This window comes from Empidonax traillii, unplaced genomic scaffold, assembly GCF_003031625.1.
Source record: "Empidonax traillii isolate 1590-97213 ecotype Southwest subspecies unplaced genomic scaffold, ASM303162v1 scaffold767:size301186, whole genome shotgun sequence".
Classification (NCBI taxonomy): domain Eukaryota; kingdom Metazoa; phylum Chordata; class Aves; order Passeriformes; family Tyrannidae; genus Empidonax; species Empidonax traillii.
In genome coordinates, this window is record NW_020955960.1 from 22,806 (window position 1) to 42,529 (window position 19,724).

Genomic DNA, 19,724 nt, shown 5'->3' on the forward strand with positions numbered 1-19,724 from the left:
CATCGAAGCCCTGCCCACTCGCCCCATCCCGGGATTCCGAGGGCACGTCATTCCAAGCCCGTCCCGCCCCTCACGGGCGCCGGGGGAGGAGCACGCGGGGGGCAGCCAATGGCGTGCCGGCACCCCGCCGTGACGTCACCACCGTGTTACATAAGGGCGGGCCGCGCGCGCGCCGCGCCGGTGGCGGCCGGGCCGCGCAGCCCCGGCCGGCCATGAGGGAGCGGGGACCGCGATGAGGGGGCGCGGCCGCCGGCGCGGCGGGGCCGTGGGGGCCATGGCCGACAGCAACGCCGACTGGATGGGCTCCCTGCCCGCAGCGCTGCGCGCCCTCCCGCTCTCCAACCTCGCCATCCCGGGTAGGACGGTGGGGCAGGTGTTCGGGTGCTGGGGCGGGGGGGGCGCCCGTCGGCCGAGGCGTCGCGTCCCTGGTGATGGAGCGCTGGGGCTGAGGGAGTCCCTGTCCACCGCAACACGGGAGGGAGGACTCCGTCTTGGCGTCAGTAAGAACCCATTGCCCTGCTGTTTTCACTGGCTTTTAAAAAAAGGTAGCTGTGGCCTCTGGAGCTCCTCCTTAAGGTTTTACAGGTTGTTTAGTAAGCGTGAAGTCACGTCGGGAGCAAGGTTTGTTTGTGTTGACCTGAACAACTGGGGGTTCGGCAAGTGGACGTGTTCAAGGTCTGGTGGGACGGGGCTTTGAGCCACCAGATCTAGCGGAAGGTGTCCCTGCCCGTGACAGGGGGCTTGGAACTAGGTGATCTTTAGGGTCCTGTCCAACCCAGGCTGTTTTATGATATCTCTTCTATAGCATAATATAAGCATGGCTTGTTAGGGGGTGAAAAAAACAGTACGGCATGGTTATGGAATATCCTAATGTAAGGTCTTATATGAGAGACGCTAAGATACTGTAATGACTTTTAAAATTTTCCCCCTGAAATTTTCTGTGTAAACTTAAAATAGCTAACACCTGGCTCCCGTGCAGAGCTTCTAGTTTAATTTATTAAAATTGGCAAGAGTAAGCGTCATCACTTCTGGTTTACAGATAAAGTGGTAGATACAACAGCAGATGACCTGAAGCTTACGTAGGAAGAGGCTGACTTTCCATCTATAAAGGGCAAAAAATACTATTACTTGTACATGTCGGAAGGGAGGATTTTAGGGGTGGCCACAGTGGCAGCTCATTCTGATACTTGATATTAGACTGGTACAGGCTCGGTTTTCATCTTAGCGCTTTAGCTTGTCAAAACACATTGGATGTGTGTTATATTATAGATAACCTCAAGCTGTGGCTTGGACATTTGGAGGAATTTCTTCACGGAAAGGGTGGTTAAAGATTGGAGTGGACTGTGCGGGGGGGTGATGGAGTCACCATCCCTGGTGGTGTTCAAGAAATGACTGGACGTGGCACTGAGTGCCATGGTCTAGTTGACAAGGTGGTATTTGGTCAGAATTTGGACTGGATGATCTCAGAGGTCTCAGATGCCAAGTTTCAATCAAAAGTGGCACCCTTTCCTAGCCTGACAGTAGCAAAAATGTTTTATGGGACCCTGTTCAATAGAAGTGGGAGAGAAGGGAAGTTCAATGTGCATATAAAAAGCAACCCTTTTGAGAGCCAGAGTGGTGTTCCTGGAAGTGTGCAAGGAAAGGATTGTACAATACAGGTTGCAGTTGAGGCATCTATTTAGAGATGCTGAATAGCAAGGGAGACCAGTGTTACCTTTCAAGAGGGAGGTCAAAGGTAGGCTTCAGATTGAATAAGAAGAATTTTTGTTTGTGCTTAATGCCTGTGTGTGCATGTGACAGGTGTGGCCTGCTTTTGTCCATCTCTTGATGTGCTTGTTTTTATCCCCTGGAATGATGGACTCAACGGCTTTTGGTTTGGGCATTTTGTTTGTTTGTTTTCCCCTCCCTACTCCCAGTCACTCTTTGTAGTGAAGAGTTTGTAGAGAGAGAGCAGAGATAGAGCTCCAGGAGTGGAAACCTTAAAACTTGTTTTAACTTAAAATAAAGTCAGCATTAAAAAATCATGACACTGTTTTATACTTTTTGCACTTCGAAGAATTGCAGCATTCAAAGAATAATTTTTTTTTTTTTTGAAAAGGACAAAATAATGGTATAATGGAGCGATTTGAAGTGAAACAATTTATAGTATACGCAGTAAAGTAACTGCTTAGATTTAATTTATGGTGTGGTATTGTAAGTGGAAAAGTCTTAAGTCTCTTGTATGATGCTGAGGAGGTCTTCATAGAGTTCTGGTGTTTATTTGTTGCAAAGCTTTTCCTTTTGGAGCTGCTTGTTTTCACTGGCTTTAGAAAAGGTAATTGTGACTCCTGTAGGTCCTTTTCAAGCTATATTATTCTGGGATTCCATGAGCTATTAAATATGGTGTGAAATATGTTACCTGAGGGCAGAGAAGGTCATTCTTTGCTCAGTCCTTAGAACCAACTGGTAGCAAATGATGTTGAAGATGACTAGTTTGTGATGTATACAGAGTGTTTACATGCTTATTTAACTCTGTGCTCAAAATGGAGAGAAAATTTGAAAAATTCAAGGTAATTCTCTATAGTTTCTATGATCTGTTCTCACATTTGGGCTTTTCTGTTGTGTAGTTTTTTGTGGTTTGTTTTTTTGTTTTTGTTAGAGAGAAACTCTAGACAAAATATTACCCTAGTATAGTCTCATCCAAGGAATGTGTGATGTCATGAGGGGGGGATCTTTTGCAATAAGAAATTGCCAAATATCAAGTAACTAAAATGTCATCAACTTACAACCATACAATGTAGTCAGCAAAAATAACCACCCTCACCAAGTGGTGACCTTGTGTGAAAGTCTAGAGGGTTTTCTCTTAATTATATTCCACTAATCCTCTTTGAATGTGGGTTTAAAAATGAACTCTTAAACATTTTGATTGTGGATTTGACCTTTGGCAGGGTATTGTATGGTATTTGTTTAATCTCGAGCTGGTTTACTTTATTTTATGAAATCGTGTACAACTGTGATACTTATTACTTTCCTTGATCATCTGTTAATCTGTATCAGCTATTTTTCTTATTTATTCTCTGAGAAATGGAACACAAGAAGAATCTGGAGCGCTCACATTGATCTGCTTTTGAAGTAAATCAGCTACCCTTGCTTGTAGATGCATGCTGATAGTTCATTGTACCATGGTATGTACAGTTTGTACTGCTTCATTTTAATTACTGCCGAAATTCTTATGCAAGTCTCTTGATTAACTAGGTGCTAGAGTCTGAAGTCTCCGTGAGTCTGAAGGTGCAGCACCACTTTCTGTTTCATCAGGCTTTTGCAGGTGAAACACTCTGCGTCAAGGTCCACTTTGTGAGGTCATGATAAGCTTGTACGTGTTGGTTTGAGACAACAAGGCTGTCTAGTGGATGTTCACTGTCAGCTGTCAGTGTTTGTTTATTAAGTGTTTTATCAGTCCAGCCAGCCTCCAAGGTGCTGGATGAATGCAATGAGCAGAAGAGCAGGCAGTTTGGTTTTCCTTTGGGTGTCGGTAATAATGCATTTACTTAATTCTTATTCCAGCTTTGAACATTAAAGAGCTGTGGTGTAACAGATAGGTATACAATTCTGTACCAACCTGTATCCCCTGACTGGTTTCCAGCTCAGATCGGGATCATAGAATCATTGAATCAGATGGGTTGGAAAGGACCTCTGAGATCATCACGTCCAACCCTTGATCCACTGCCTCCACAGTTACTAGACTGTGGCACTAAGTGCCACATCCAGTCTCTTCTGAAATACCTCCAAGGATGGAGAATCCACCACTTCCCTGGGCAGCCCATTCCAATGCCTGATTAAATTCCTGATTAAAGAATTGTTAGCTGTGAACTTCCCCCATGCTGGTTTTCTTTCTTTGTCTTCCAGAGAAAGCTTATGATGACTTAGGTAGGGATCCACTGCTCCTTGCAGGAGCCCCCAGAATAGTTGTGGGTGCCCTTTCGTAAATATAAGTAAGGTAACCAAAAGTCTGTTCTGTCCCCTGCCTTCCCTCCTCTCCCACCTCCAGTATGAACGAATGTGTTCAGCATGCTAACTTGATGGGAATGTTTTCTGTGGTGATGATGATTTAGTGGGTTTGGGGGGTTGTGTTCTTTGGTGTTTGTTTGTTTGTTTTTTGAGAAGTGGTTTCTGCTAGAAAAGCTTCTTGCAATAGCTGCTCATGGAATTGGGCAAGCCCCAGGGTGGGTGCTGGAGCGTGTGGGGTGTCCCAGGGGAACATGAAGGTTAACCTGTTGTGTCATGGCACTGCAGATGTAGAAAGGAAAGAACAACAGGTTGAATGGCTGTATGTAGAAAAAATGGGTGATTATATTTTCTTTCACATGGTTTGGGTGGAACACATGCTATTAGTAAAAATTAAACTTAGTCGGGAAACAATTAATTTGAATCTGAACTTTTTGATTGGTTTGGTTGGTGTCACTGGAGAAGAGAGCTGAAAAATGGAAAATTTCATTTTTTAAACTTTGAAATATAAGTGTCTGTGTTGTAGGTCAAACTTTGTACATCTGTGGATGATTTGAAACAGTAAGGAAGTTTTTGCCACCAAAAGCCAGTTTTTCAGATGCTGGTACACATCATCTTCATTTCAGAAGATGGTACATTTTCAGAGCTGAGCATCACACCCAGCAGGGTGCTCTGCTGGTGTGGAATGTTCAGGCTGGGCAAGCTGCCTCTCCAGGGAGAGGGGGGCAGCTCTCCACCTGCGGCTTCTGATGGGGCACAGAGCCTCTTCTGTCATCTTCTAGTGATCCCAGCTGGTGTGTTCTTGCTTCCTCAGAAACCATGTGGAAGGCTGGCCAGGATCTCATTTCTAAGTCATGCAGAGCAGTTGGAATGTGGAGCTATTCCTGTCAGCATCAGGTTGGATGACGGGTGAGGAGTTTGCTGTGGGATTCTGGGTGGCAGCTAGAGCTGATGGAAAAGATGAGTTTTACAGTTCCAGAAGCGGTTTTTTAATAGAGAAAATCATATTGGCTTGAATATGGCTAAAACAAGACCACGTCTGTGACTTGAAATACTTGGTAAAGTGTCTTTAACTTGTCTGTTCACTGATCTCTGAGGAGAGGCGGCTCTTCTAAAGCAATAAGTCTGCCTGCTACTCCAAATTACAGCAGTAGTCAAGCTACCTAATTCCCCACTATGACACATGCACTCTTAACTTTCTAACCAACTTTTAATATAACTACCTATAGTTTGTTCATGGTAGTGTCAGTATGACTGTGGCCAAAACTTTCACTACTATAACATGCCACTGTTTCTGCCCTTCTATGGAAAGCTCACTCCTGAGTAAGAAGCCTCCTGGTTTTGATCTGAATGATCAAAGTACTATGAAATTATCATCCCTGGAAAACAAAGCTTTACACATACAGCTTGTAGGCAGTCATAACGAGGAGCAGCCCTGCTGGCCAAGCCCATTAAGTTAAGGGGTGGATACAAGGCATGGAGGGGTGTTTCCTGTGATGACAAGCTGCTGTGGGTAACTGAGTGGTGCCATAGCGTGACTGCTGGTTGCTTGTTGTCCTCATGTGTCAGCCACATGGGGAGTGCCATGGGAAAGCTGGTGGGGTCTTGTGCACCTGCCCAGGAGTGGCATCTGCCACCCAGCCAGCTCTGCTGTCCTGGCAGTGCGAGTGTTCACCAAGAACCCAATGAGCTGCCTGCGTTTGAGTTGGCCAAGCAGAACTGATATGGTTCTGGAAAGAAGCAGCAGCACTGCCCAGTTAAGAGCTGGTCACTAGGCTGTGACTACATCCAATGCTTTTTCTCTTTGCCTGCATGACCTTGAGGTGAGCTGCTGAACTTGCTAATGCTGTGGTTTGCTTGTTTCTTTGTTCGTGGGCTGGTGCGTGCTATGGACACACGAGCTGAGAGAAGTGGTGGTGAGCTTGAGGCTGCATCCTCCTCCCAAGCAGTACTCCTTTGGAGTTCTAATTAGAAGGATCACTGAATAAGCTGAGCTGGCCATCTGTTGGGTTAAAGCTCAAAGGGAAGAAATGTAAGATTTGTTCTGGTGCACCAAGCCCTCTTTTCCTTCCCAGTTTAGTTGGCATGTGGCAATGAATCTGGTAGTAACCATTAAAAGAAAGCATCTGCTTAAATATGGTGATGTTGGGTATGATTTGTAAATGCAGAATTTTCAGGATGAACTTTTTCTGAAAGGAAAAGTTACTTTATTCCTTGGTAGTCTACTTGATTGTAACAGCAAATCTCAAATGTTTTTAGAGATTTAAATTATCAGGAATGTTACACTGATGAGAATATCTGGTGGAAGATGTTGCACTATTCCTAAGTAACCAAGTATTCTTTTTGTGTGTCCCTATGTGAGGAACTGGTGTAGCAGACACTGGGTGTATGTAGAAGTTCCCCTGAAAAGCTAGCGTTAGAGTTTCTCCTTTTAAAGGACTTCTGTCATCTGTTTAGCCAAAACCAACTGTTCTTGAAATGCCACAAAATTTTCTTCAGACACTATATGAAGGACTTATTTTTTCCCCAATTTAAAAAAAAAAAAATTTCCTTATTAGGATCTGTTCCCTGGAGAGTGACTTAAGTTTGTCTGGTAGATGAGTGCAGAACATGCCAAAGTCTTACTTGAAACGGAGAAAACCAGTCATAACATTGACATAAATGGTTGTTACTCTCTTTCCATCTTGTGTGAAAGTTCCAGTTTGCCTGCCCTTCCAGAAAAGATAGTAAAAAGGGGGAAGAGTACCATGTAATGAAAATAAGAAGGAATTTTGCTAGAGCCTTCTCAGAAAAGAAGGCTCTAGCACATTTCTGAGTGGTCAGAAATCAGGAGTTTAGGACTCTAAACTGAAGATCTTTTTTTTTTTCCTTTTGGAGTAGCTGGATCCATTCAGGATTTGAAATGATAGAGATGCACTGCTGCTTTCTTGCTTTCCTGCTTTCCCAGTGCAGACATAAGAGGTTGATGATAAATGGGAAATCGTTGCTAAATGACCTTAAACTTCAATAGCAGTAACTCCAAGCAGTGCCAAAAGGATTTCTCCTGGCTGGAAAGAAAAGCAAACTACCCTGTGACATTGTGTCTGAGACAGTTTTAAGCTGTCTTTAAGCTCTCTTTATGGCCCTTTTATTGTACCCTGCTTTACCTCCCACCCTGAAAGAAGCAGTGGGAAATCAGGGTAGTTCTTCCTCTATGGGAAGAAGTTTTCCAAATCCTAAGAGGATTTGGTCTGTACTAGGATTTGTCTATCTTAATGAGACTGCATTAAAAATACCAAAGGATTTGTTTAAAATTGTTGAAATATAAACACTTATCTCTATAGTTTTAGGTAATTAATTATCAATAGGATGTTGGTTACTTCTGCCTTGCCTCCTTTTGCTGGACAAGTTAATATGAACTACTTGATTTGCTTTTCATTAGAGATGAACTTTTAAGATGTTAATCTTCTGATTAGAAAATCTGGATTGTTGATGACCTGAATCCTGTGGACTTCCAGGCCTTGAGAGACACTTTTTCTTATATCGTTTTTCTCTCAGTTTTGGCACACAGGACATGTGTTTTAGAGGAGCACTTGTGGGATAGCCTTAACTTGCTGGCAATTACATGGTGTGTTTTTTGAAACTTGATTACTGTGCTTCTGACTGTCTTGGCTGTGTAATGTTTGCTGTGCTGTGTCGCGGTTTGTGATGTGTGGGGAGTGTACTTCGTCTACTGAGAAAAGCTTGTGCTAAGAAGTTTGGCATCACTACAGCTGTGGGGGGTTCTGTGTCCATAAATGACCCTTTAATGCTTTTAGGGGGTTGCTGTGTTACCTTGACCTTGGTTCTTACACACGTTTATCATACACAAGAGGTTTTCTTGCATTTTTCATCCCAATAATATTCTTTTAATGTGAAGATGAATCCAAATTATTCTGATCTAGTTAAATTTAGTGACAGTGCATTCTTCTGCCCTTCTGATTTGATTTATTGTTTCTTGGTAAGCCAGATTATTGCAGAAAGTGTCTTTAGATGCTACTTCTGACTAGTCCACAGCCTTGCTCCAAGGGAGACCAGCAATATGCTACTAGAGATGCTTGTATGCAAAAACCAGGTGGTTTTGTCTTGTTTTCAAGTAATTGGCAGTGCACGAGTATGTTCTATGTTGGAAGATCTTTGCGCTTTGCATGCCATAGAGTCATATTTTTAACATCCCATGAAGGTAAATTTACAAGCTTCCAAAAGGACACGGGTTGGTGAGATGATGCTCATCCCCATCCCTCTGCTGCCACTGGATATGCAGAAAGTACTGTGTGGAAACAAAAGATAATATCAAATGATGCGGCTAACAAGTGTTGAAATTTGATGCTTAATAACATTCTGTTGATGAGTATCACTTGTTCAAGCTACACTGTGGGTTAATTTGACTATCTGTGACTAAGTAGCAGGACAAATAGACACATTGGAAAGGTAGATTTCCCTGCAGATGTGATGATAAAAGGCTGCTTTCTAACAATTGGCAGGAGGGCTTCAACGAAAAAAGTCATCCTGAACAGTGAAATACAATCTATTTAACATAGAAATTGAATTGAGAAATTATCTGTTTAACATACAATTAACTTGAAAAATTAGTATAAGGATAATAGAAATATGTTTAAAGATACAGATAAAAATTAATCCACGGTTGCAATTACCAGGATAAAATTAAGAGGACTATCCATAATTTTAAGTCTGGCATCTAGAAAATACCTCTTTGTTCTAACTATATCATAGCCTTTGATAGTTAAATATCTGGGCACTTGACAGGATGTGACTGCTTTCCTTGAAATTTCCAGTCTTTGTCAGATGAAAGAAATGAAACCAAAATAGAACAGCTGTTGTCTGTAAGAGCTGCCAGCTGATTAGCAGTCCCCTAATTTTTGTCTTTGAATGTGCAGTCTCTTTCATGATTAAATTTAATGCCTGCTGGTTCATGCTGTGCATCTTCAGCCAGTTGGAAGCAAATGGCAAATTATCATCACTTTGTTGTATTTTCTGTGGCTGACTTGGTTTCGGCAAGGGCTGAGCACCAGACTGATGCCATGTCACTGGAGCAGCTCAGTGAGGTTTACAGTCTGAATGGTAATCCGGTCTCATCTACAGTAACTCAAAGATGTGTGCTGCACATGCAAGAACATGCCTTGGAGGCAGTTCACACTGGGGTTCTGGCCTCTGTTCTCCTAAAGGATGATGAAAGATCATGTTTCTTGACTTTTCTCTGCCTTTTAACTTCTCAGGGTGTAAGGTGGAGGTTATAAATACCTAGTTTTGTGAGTTGCTTTATTCACAGTCAAAAGGTTTAAGGAATAGCTTTATTGAATCAATATACGGTGTTATTTATATTTGAGGTAGGTATCATCTGAAATGTCTTGCTTCAAGAATTCTTGACGTTGTTTTTCCTGAGAAAAGTACTCAGAATAATTTGAGGTGACACACACTATTGATGTGGTGGGGAACACAGATCGTGAAGGATGTTTTTACATGTGAAAAAGACTTTCCTATGTACGTTTCTATGAGAGTTTTATGGCACTTGCTGTGCCCAGGAACTGCCAGCCCTGTTGCTGTCATTGTACAGCAATCTGAGTATCTTCACACATCCTTGTGTTAGGCATGAATTGAGGATGTGGTTAGCAGCTCTTATACTGAGCTGCTAACGAAATGGGACTGGTCTGCTCCTTCCTTCTGGTGTAGGCACTAGCCTTTGCTTTTTAAATTTTATAGAGTTAGGTTGGTTTAGGTTATGCTTTTTCCAAAAAAATCATGCTGTATCACACATATCAGCAACCAGCCTGGCTCCTGCCATAGCTGCAGAATGGCTACGCTTTTTATGGAGTTTAGGAGTAGGTAGAGTAGAGTAGAGGAAGAGAGCAGGGGTTATTTTGACCTCATGATACAATCGGCTTAGCATGTACTTAACATCACAGCTAAGCTGTATTAAAAGGCAGTGGCTGACCTGGTAACATATCATAGTGATCTGAAATTAAAGAAGGGCTTGGTGGATGATGTGAATCCCCACATTGCTCTTACCCCACAGCCCAATGAGTATCCAGTGCTGTTGCTTCAGTTTGTTTTTCTCTTTCTGGAGTATAAAACCTGTGGGTAGAGGTTTGGCCTAGATATTTTGCAGCGGTGGCTGGCCTTCTTAAATGACCACTGAAAACTAACTGAACTTGTGCCGTTGCTCCAGCCTCAGTATTGATCATAGAATGATCAGTAGAATTGATGATGTTCCGCTGTCCTCCTTAGCAGGTGGTCTGCTACCAACTGTGAAAAGAAGGGCATGTTTTTTAGATGCTCCAGCTCATGTTCTTGCTTGGTTTTTTTCTAGGTATGTGTGTTAACTTCATTGTAAGTGAAAGTGCCATTTTCTAGCCTTTTAGCAGAGCCACGGGGAGGGAGTTAAAAGGATCTTCTCTAACTATAGAAGCATGTCACACATAGTTCAGGTTGCTGTTAAGGAGTGCAATTTTTAAACTATATGTTGAAAAAGTTGCAGTGTGCTTCTGGCTCATTTTCTTTCATGTTGCTCTCTAGTGCTATAAATAGAATGTGGTTTGTGATACTGTAGAGAAATTATGATACTGTAGAGAGAAAAGTTGCTCTTTATGTCCTTAAATGCACCTTTTATGTGGCAATCTGCAAAGGAAAGGCTTTTGTAGCTGTAAAGTGTGTGATCAGACTTAGGAAAACAAGCTGTTTCTGGATTCAGATTTGCTCAGACAACTCCGAGTTGGCAATGATATATTTGGGGCCAGTTAAAATTGTCATTCCTTTGTAACTCAGATTTATCAGTCTTAGGGAGCTTAATGGTGTGACTCCTATAGACAGATCTCTAGACTGCTGCATAGGCTTAGTTAAAATACAAAGAAAATATTTCTTATGTCATTATTCCAGAAAGTCAAACCATTTTCTACATTGGCCTAAGCAGAGGATGAAATAAAAATGAATAGAATCAAAATCATAAAAAAACCCCAAACAAACCAACATCTTCACAGTGGAAAACCAAAAAAAAAAACCCCTGTGATTTCTGTGTGCCAAGTGACTCATTCCAAGGCAGAAGACAAGCCCCTTGTGATTGAAGTCTACTTTCCAAATATTGCAGAAACTTGAAAGACTCATTCTGCTGTATGGGAAGGTGTCTGAAACTCAAACATCTGTAAGCTACATCCTGCAGCATGAGCCAAGCCTTACATGGCTTCTTCTGAAATGTCTTCACTAGATGTTTGATCCTGTTATTTTGTTTGGGGTTGCATGCTTGGAGGTGGGAAATAAAATCTTGTCACTCCAAAACTGACAGCTACTTTCTCATGTAGTTTACTGTGACAGGTAGTAAATAGCTTCTTAAGCTGGCATCTTTTAAAACCAGCTCTTTTGGTCCCTTGTTTCTAGAGGACTGAATGGAAAACCATAAGAGGCACACTTGTACAAAGGCTGTGAAGAATTCATGAAAAGTTGGTCAGAACTAGTTTTAGTCCTTAACTGTAAAGCCTGAAAACTAACTGTCATGGTACCTTTTTATTGCTTTTGAACTAGTTGAAATTCGTGGAGACAGAGGGCATTTAAGGTTGTTGGCAACTGATGTTTGGTTTATGCACAGTCTGTTCTTCCATCTGGATTAAAAAATGCCGACAGGATAATCCAATTGAGATCATAATCTTGTTTGTAGCTCTGACCTTGCATCACAGGGAATGCATCAGTCTTCAAGTGAACTGTGGTACACAAAAGGTTTGGGTAAAGGAGGCTATGGATGCCTAAAATGTTACTCAAAATTGGATATGACAAGTAAGGACTTTTCAGAGTTGCAAACTGAGGTAGAGGAGAAAATTCTAGAAAAGCATAGTCCCAGAGGCAGGGACAAGAACCTGGGGCGTGCAGGATTGGAAAATGCAAATGCCAGCAACATGGTGCAGGGTCCTTGTATTCCTGGGGCAGCTGGAACATGAACTCCTTGTTACTGGGGGTGAAGATGCTTTCTCTGTACTCCAGCAAGTGGGTCTGCAGGGTGTGGGTGGGGTTTGGCTCATTGAGCAAACTCTCGTCCACTGTGCTGAAGATAAAGGGAAGGAGGGCTGATAGAGCTCCTGTAGTGCTTCTCCTGTCTGGGGCTTCACAGGGAAGATGAGCCTGGAGCAGTTGCAGCTGCGTGGCCAGAATGCTGATGCCTGGTGTCAGTTATTAGAAATCACTGGTAAACCTCAGTCTGTGGTGGATCAACTTCTACCTGTCTGTTTTCTGCTGTTCTGGTACAGTGCAGGATGAGATACATTGCCCTCACTCTTTGTTGTGTTACTGACTTGGCTAGGGTAGAGATATTTGATTGACTCCAAAGCTGTTACTTTACAGGAATTTTGCTATTCAGGTTTTTTTCTGTTTACTATTGAATTTTCACTTGGTGTTTTCTCCTAGCAAGCAAAAATTTTATGCTGGAGATGCAGTTTTTCTGCCAAGGTACAGATAGTGTTACAGGAGCCTTGTTGGACACTCATTATTTTGGCACACACTGGTGGTTTTGATTGCTGGTCGTCTTTTTGAGGAGTTTTCTATTCACCATATGTTTGGTCACGCAAAGGCACTACCAGGTAAAAGATGTGTTCATGAACTCATTTAACACGAGCTTGGTATCTACACACACAGTAACTGTAGTGTACTCAATGGTTCCACCTCTAAGTTCAGCCAGTCACTGCCCACTGTTCAAACTGCTAATCATTTATTTACCATCTTGAGGCTTGTGCAGGTACAGATCCCTCTGTCCATCACACAAATAAAGATACCTCTTTGAAGAACTCTGCTGTATTAGGTCATAATTGCATTTAGCATGTAGAATTGAAGTCCTCAGATTTTTACAATGAAGCTGGAAGTCTCATCTTAGATCAGTGATCTGCCAGGCTCTGGGAAAGCTTTGAAGATTGATTGGTAGTTTATAAATTGAAGGAAGGTTAGAAGGAAGTTTTCCTTTACCCACTTAGGTTTGTCTTGTGGTTTTGAGAGTGCACTGAAATTGGAACTATTTTCTTGTGTAAGCTCCCAACTGAGAACCTTATGCATAGCTCTTGTTCTAGAGTCAGATAAAACTAAGATGTAAAGGATAGTGTGAAAGCATAATTCTTCTGTGATCCTACCATATAAGTAGGACTTTGTTCAGTTTACAGAGCACATGGATAAATGTGTTTTGGCAGAGTCAATTTTTTTAAAATTGATTATTCTTGGCTTTTTTCCCTAGGATCACATGATTCTTTCAGCTACTGGGTTGATGAGAAATCTCCTGTGGGACCAGACCAAGCCACAGCCATCAAACGTTTGGCCAGAATTTCCTTGGTCAGAAGGATCATGAAGAAATGGTCAGTGACTCAAAATCTGACTTTCAAAGAGCAGTTGGAAGGTGGGATCCGCTACTTTGATCTTCGTGTATCTTCCAAACCTGGGGAAATAGGACAAGAGATTTACTTCATTCATGGCTTGTTTGGCATCACAGTATGGGATGGGCTGAAGGAAATTAATACCTTCCTTGAGCAGCACCCCAAGGAAGTAATCTTCTTGGATTTCAATCACTTCTACGCCATGGGTGACAGCCATCACCACTTCCTGATCAACAGGATCCGCTCAGCGTTTGAATCCAAACTTTGTGCTGTTGAATGTGTGGAATATGTGACGTTACAGTACATGTGGGAGAAGAAACACCAGGTAGGGAAAGGATGTGTAATGTTTTTTCAAACCCAAAAGGTTAAGATTTAAAACCAGAATCTGTATGTAGTTCCCACTCAGAGGTGCTGGACCAAGGATGATGCTGATGGTCAATTTAAAGCCCACTAGGGCCTCCTTTATGTCGTGTGCATGTTTTCCTCCATTTATATGCAGCTCTGTATCCCCTGGTCTGTGTATGTTTTGTATGTATCCCTGATCTGGCTGGTCTGTGTCCTGTTCCCAAGCATGCTTGTTAAATTAAATTATATATCCTTGGAGCTTTGTGCTCCTCACAAATGGTTTTCTCTTCTGGAAGAGCACGTATTGCAGACTTGTGTTGGTGAGGATTTGATTGTCATCTTTTTGGGCAGTGTGAAGCATCTAAGCTTTAATGTGACTGAGGTAGAGTACAGAATTTTTAGCTCCTTTGCAGCCATCCAGATCTATAGGGGTGAGGTTAAATGCCTTATCTCTCTGCTCCCATGTGTGCACACAAACCAAGGATAGGGTTTCAACAGTGGCTAAATTTCAGCAGCAGCCGTAATTCCTAAACTGTAAAATACATGAGGCTTTGAGGAATTCCTCTGAACTAATGTTTTGTCAGTACTAGGGCCCAAAATGAATGTTTTGTAAATGTGGGTGTTAATAAAAAGTGTTTCATCTTTGTGCTATTCTCTTATAGAAAACCACCTTACAAGGCATAAAACATGCACTTTTGATTTGAAGAAGGTTTTGCTGAAAGAAGGAAAGCTTTGGCATCTCATGCTGCAAGTGTGAGCAGAATGCCATTGTGCCACTCGGCCCATTAGACTTTAGCCACCTAGTAGGAGTTACTCAGAACATGGCAAGACTGTTAAAATCCTTAACTTAAAGTACAGATACAGTATTCTCTGATGGTAAGAATCTGAAATTCTCTTAGAAATGCATTTAAGCTGAATTCATCAAATGACAGTTCAGTATACTCCTGGCAACTTGGTCATTTTAAGCTGATGACCCTTAAAGCCTGAAGCAATCCTGTTCTCATAGCTGACCAAAATGATCTCCATCTCCTTTAGCAATAGTGCAAAAAATTTACTGACATTCTTGACTCAGGAGCACCTTCTTTTTGCTTGGTCCTCTTTTTACTGCTATGCTAGCTACAACAGTACTGTATGAGCATAAGCCAATGCAACATCCTGCTCAAATAAAAATATAATAATTGTGATTTTTTTGGTTTATTTTTTTCTCTTTTTTTTGTTATTGTTGTTGTTCTGTTAGGTTCTCATATTTTACCACCACCCTTTGTATGAGGAATACCCCTTCCTGTGGCCAGGTAATAAAATGCCAGCACCGTGGGCTAACACAACCAACGTGCACAAACTGTTGCAGTTCCTGGAGACCACACTGGAGGAACGAAGTCGTTACGGGACTTTTCACGTTTCTCAGGCAATCCTCACGCCTCGAGTGAAAACTATTGCACGGCATCTTGTTCGTGGTCTGAAGAACACACTTGTTCACAGGTAAGAACTTGTGTTTGTCTCTCAGTTCTTTACTTACCACATTTCAAGTTGAAATGGCTTGACGCTGTTTTGCTCAGTACTATTGCTCGTGGGAGATATTTGTAATCCTTAAAAAAAAAAATCAATGAAAATAATACAGTGACAGGGTGTATATATATATATATATATATATATAAAACTATAAGTGTGCGTGGGGGAAAGCCTGTGCCACAGAGGAAAATCGGCTATTTCTGGGTTCAGTTTTGTGTTTGTCTCTACAAATCTGTCCCAGTAATATCAGTAATGGGCAGATATATGACCTGGGGCAGTATTTTATCTTGGTTGTTTTTTCTTTTCTAACCAAAAATTAGATTAACCATTTCACTTTAATACCACTCACTGTTGTACAATTATTTTATCTGTGAGTGAGATCATTGTGAGAGGATTTTACTTGGAGTAGTGCAGGGTGCCAGTGACTTTCAATAGTGTTAACAGCATGACCAGAATATTTCCATATGACTATCTTAAGGAATTATCACATTGTAGCCTGTTCGCTAAAAGTTAGCAAAACTGTCCTGATAGGATCTGGTCTCCTGGCTCACTGTTTAATATTCCATGTTTTGACGTCACTAACAGTTTATCTTGTCATAATGATATTAAGTTTTAAATTACTCTGGTATAGGTGGCCACAACTGGTCTAATTTGATCAGGAACTGAGCTTAATTCTAAGCAGTGAGATGAACTGGCTGCTGAAGATGTGTGTTTATGTTCATTGGTCACTTTAGAATTAGTTACAGTATTACAGTTTTGAAGCTAAAGTCAATATAGCTCTTTAAAAATCCTTTCTAAAAGTAGCAAGTGTTGTTGGGCTCACAAAGATTGCTGATGTAAGTTGATGACCGAGAGCAGCTCTGGGGAGAAGGACTTGAGGGTGCTGTTGGATGAGAGCCTGGATATGACCTGGCAGTGTGCACTTGCAGCCCAGAAGGCCAAACACATCCTGGGCTGCATCCAAAGCAGCGTGGGCAGCAGGTCGAGGGTGGTGATTCTGCCCCTCTACTCCACTCATTAGATCCCACCTGGAGTATTGTGTCCAGCTCTGGGGTCTCCATCCCAGAAAGGACATCAGCCTGTTGGAGTGAGTCCAGAGGGGAGGCCCTGAAGATCATTTAAGGGATGTAGCACCTCTCCTGTGAGGAAAGGCTTGGAGAACTGGGCTCATTCAACCTGGAGAAGAGAATGCTCCGGGGTGACCAAATTGCAGCCTTCTGGTACCTGAAGGGAGCCTACAAGAAAGATGGAGAGAGACTTTGTACAAGGACCTCTAGTGACAGGACAAGGGGGAATGGCTTTAAACTGCAAGAGAGTAGGTTTTGACTAGGCATTAGGAAGAAATTTTTTACTGTGAGAGTGATGAAGCCAGAGCAGTTGTGGATGCCCCATCCTTGGGAGTGTTCATAGCCAAGCTGGATGGGGCTTTGAGCAACCTGGTCAAATGTAAAGTGTCCCTCCCCATAGCATGGGGGTAGGAATGAGATGACCTTTAATATCCTTTCCAACCCGGGCGATTCTGTGAAGCAAGGAAATTCCAGGTGGCGGTATAAATGATGGAATTTTCAGCCTCCTTCCTGTTTACAGGCATTAATGTGGCAAAACATGAGCAAATCCCGCTGACAGTCCGGGTTTGTGCGGGCGCTCGGCACTGGGCGGCGCTCGGGGGCCGTGAGCGGGGTGCGGCGCCGGGGCCGCTGCTGGGCCATACACCGGCTGCGGGCTGCTGGTTAGAGTCAGCATCGTACCGCACTTCGGCTTTAAAACATCCGAGTTTTTTCAGCCGACTCCTGGCACACACCTGGGCCGTAAGCCGCTATTAGCTGGAAGCCTGCCTTCGCTCCGTCCCGTTCCTTCAGCCCCATCCTTACCCCTTGTTTGCAAGGAAACTGAAAATTTAATAGATGCTGCTGTTTGCTAAAGCGTGATTGCTCGTGTACATTTACACAAGCTAGCTGATATGCAAATCAGTCTTTGCATTTTATGTAGATGTCTGCCTTCTCATATGGAAATTTTGCCCTGCATATGAATATTTAGGAGTTCTTGAGCTCTTGTTAAAGGAGAAATGTGCAACAGTCACACTTAGCCAGCAGAAGTCTCGTGTGTCCCTTGAAAGGGGCAGTAATTATGCCTTCACTCAAATTCTTTTTTTCTCTGGTTCTTAATAAGATTCTTAAAGTTTTCCTGAAACAGGTATCGTAGGGTGTTTTTAGATTTTTGTGGGTGTGTTTTTTTTCTTTATCATCCTGTTAGCTAATTTGCTTGTCTACCATCTTCCCAATTAATTATGGGTGCTTTGGCACTAATTTGAATAATGCTAATATATTTATCCATTTGTCTAACGGCTGAAAAACCTGGTGTTTGCACTTTAGAGTGCAAGACTCCTGGCTTGCACTGTGTCCAAGAAATTACTTGAAATTTTTCCCCATGGTGAGATTTCTAACTCCATTTAATTCAGTTCCTGACACGCCTCGCACTTCTGTGGTTACAGTGATGATGTCTAGCAGAATGTTCAACCCCTGTAGAGCTGACAGCCTGGTTCTGGGTTTGGTTTCCCTGATCCCGTTGCTTTGGGTGGCTCTGGAAGCTGAAAGGAGTTTTGTAGAAATGCTGCCTCCGGCTTTTGTTCTGCCCACCCTGAGGCAGAAATGGGCAGGGGGACATCTTAGGCCAGATACAGCTTTGCTTTGTGCTACACTGCAGTCTGCTGGGAAATTGAGCTTTTGACTTAACACGTGCTTGGGTAAAAACAAACCAGGTTGGAGAAAGTTGTAGTGTATCGGTAAATACTGAAGCACGGTCTGCTCAGTGAATTTAGAGTTCACAAATGTTTTGTATGCCTGCTAATTTGGATTGTGACTGACCAGTGTTTGATAGCTAATGACCATGTGCTATGTTAAGCACTCCTCTCATCAGCTGGTGGCAGTCAGGACCCTGTTACAGATATGAGAATATATTTTGTAAATAGCACGTTGTTTGAAGTAAGTAGAGTAATTATAGAGAAGTGTCTCTTTTTCAAAGTGTCTAATTGTCTTTATTTCAATTTCTTTAGGAACCTGCCCATGATTTTGAATTGGGTGAAAGAGCAGAAGCCCGGTGTTATGGGTGTTAACATAATTACATCGGACTTTGTGGAGCTGGTTGACTTTGCTGCTACAGTTATTGCACTGAATGACCTCCTTTTAGAAGAGGATGAATCTACATCTAAATCCTGATTGCTGTATCCTGCTTGTGCTCCTCAGTGGACATCTTTGAACTATGCTCAGTGTTTTACTTATGAAGTGAAACCCATTGTAGTCTCCATTTATTTAAAAAAAAAAGTGTCCTAGAGGAAACGTGGTTAGACATCACGTACAGCCGGGTCCCCGCTCCTGGTGATGTGTGGACCTGAGTGGAACAAAGTGCTGTCTGAGTGCTGCTGCGTGTCTGTCTGTGCTAAGTGTTTGACTAAGTTATGCACACATCTGCTGCCGTCTGCCGTGGTCTCTGCCTGCCGAAGAGAGGCTGGCCTCTGGAGCAGATGTACCCGATTGTGGGGCACATCTCCCTGGTGACTAGGCTCACCATGCCCTTGTGTGTGAATCCTGCTTGTTTCCCATCACCAGGGCTCACTCCAAGGATTGCTGCTGATCCCATAGCAGTGTGGCCAGGCTGGATGAGATGGTATTGTTCTTGGGCCACCTCAGGCATAGCTGCTGCTGTGGTCATTATGCTGTTCTAGACACTACCTCTGACTTACTTGAAGGGACAATATTGCCATTGTTCAGGGGGAAGCTGTTAACACTGTTAAATATCCAAACTGTCCTTTGGACCTGAGAGGTGAAGGCTTGTCCCACTCTTCCTCTTTGGAGTCCAAATGCTTCTTCTGGACCTCTTTATTTTACTTTAATACTTCAATACATTTATTGCAATCATGTTTAAGTTGTTTCTTTTTGTTTGTGTTTCTTTTGTCGTTAATTTGTAGAATATTTCTATCTTCAGATTGTGAAGATTATCACTCGCAAGTCTGAATTTCTCTTGGGACATTTGAGAAAGTACAGTACAACCTTTCTCTTTTGCTTGTTGGGTACTCGGATTTTTTTCATCCATCATTTTTCCTTTGGGGAAAGTTTCTCACCCAGACAGCCTTTCTATGGAAGAAGGTGGGATAAATGGTGAATTACTTGATATTCAAAGAACTGGAGTTAACAGGGACTGCTCAAAGCCCAAATATTTAATCACTGTGACTTGTGATGTGACAATGAATTTTGAAATAGGACCTGCAAGTTGTGCTTGTAGACAGAGCCATTGCAATGGGGGAGAAATTTCTTCAACCTTCATGTGCTTGTGACAAAGTCAGCAATAGTCATACAAGCACAGGCAGGTGTCAGTGCTGCTTCTTTCTGTAGTCGTGGGTTTTTTTGTTTGTTCACAACAAGATGTGACCGTGTGTGTTTGAGCCAATGCAATTGCATTTTGGTACTTCCCAGCACTTAATTCACTAGCTGATAGCAGTCCTCTTGGTTTATCTCT

General features: G+C 42.5%; 1 protein-coding gene across 2 annotated transcripts; it reads left to right on the forward strand.

Moving 5' to 3' along the window:
* The first annotated feature begins 249 nt into the window (after window positions 1-249).
* PLCXD2 (phosphatidylinositol specific phospholipase C X domain containing 2) lies at window positions 250-19,123 on the forward strand. 2 transcript variants are annotated; one of them, XM_027901256.1, is made up of 4 exons: window positions 250-356; window positions 13,223-13,683; window positions 14,941-15,182; window positions 18,265-19,123. In XM_027901256.1, the coding sequence occupies exons 1-4, from the start codon at window positions 275-277 to the stop codon at window positions 18,425-18,427; spliced, it is 948 nt and encodes a 315-aa protein (XP_027757057.1). In that variant the 5' UTR covers window positions 250-274; the 3' UTR covers window positions 18,428-19,123. The 2 variants fall into 2 exon arrangements, with proteins under 2 accessions (XP_027757057.1, XP_027757058.1); XM_027901257.1 differs by lacking the exon at window positions 250-356 and adding an exon at window positions 4,837-4,893.
* Window positions 19,124-19,724: the final 601 nt, after the last annotated feature.

Excerpts from the sequence above, each read along its gene's own strand:
- PLCXD2 (XM_027901256.1), top strand. The coding sequence starts at position 275 with ATGGCCGACAGCAACGCCGACTGGATGGGCTCCCTGCCCGCAGCGCTG. Across the intron at positions 357-13,222 it reads CTCCAACCTCGCCATCCCGG|GATCACATGATTCTTTCAGC; the intron begins GTAGGACGGTGG and ends TTTTTTCCCTAG. Across the intron at positions 15,183-18,264 it reads AAGAACACACTTGTTCACAG|GAACCTGCCCATGATTTTGA; the intron begins GTAAGAACTTGT and ends CAATTTCTTTAG.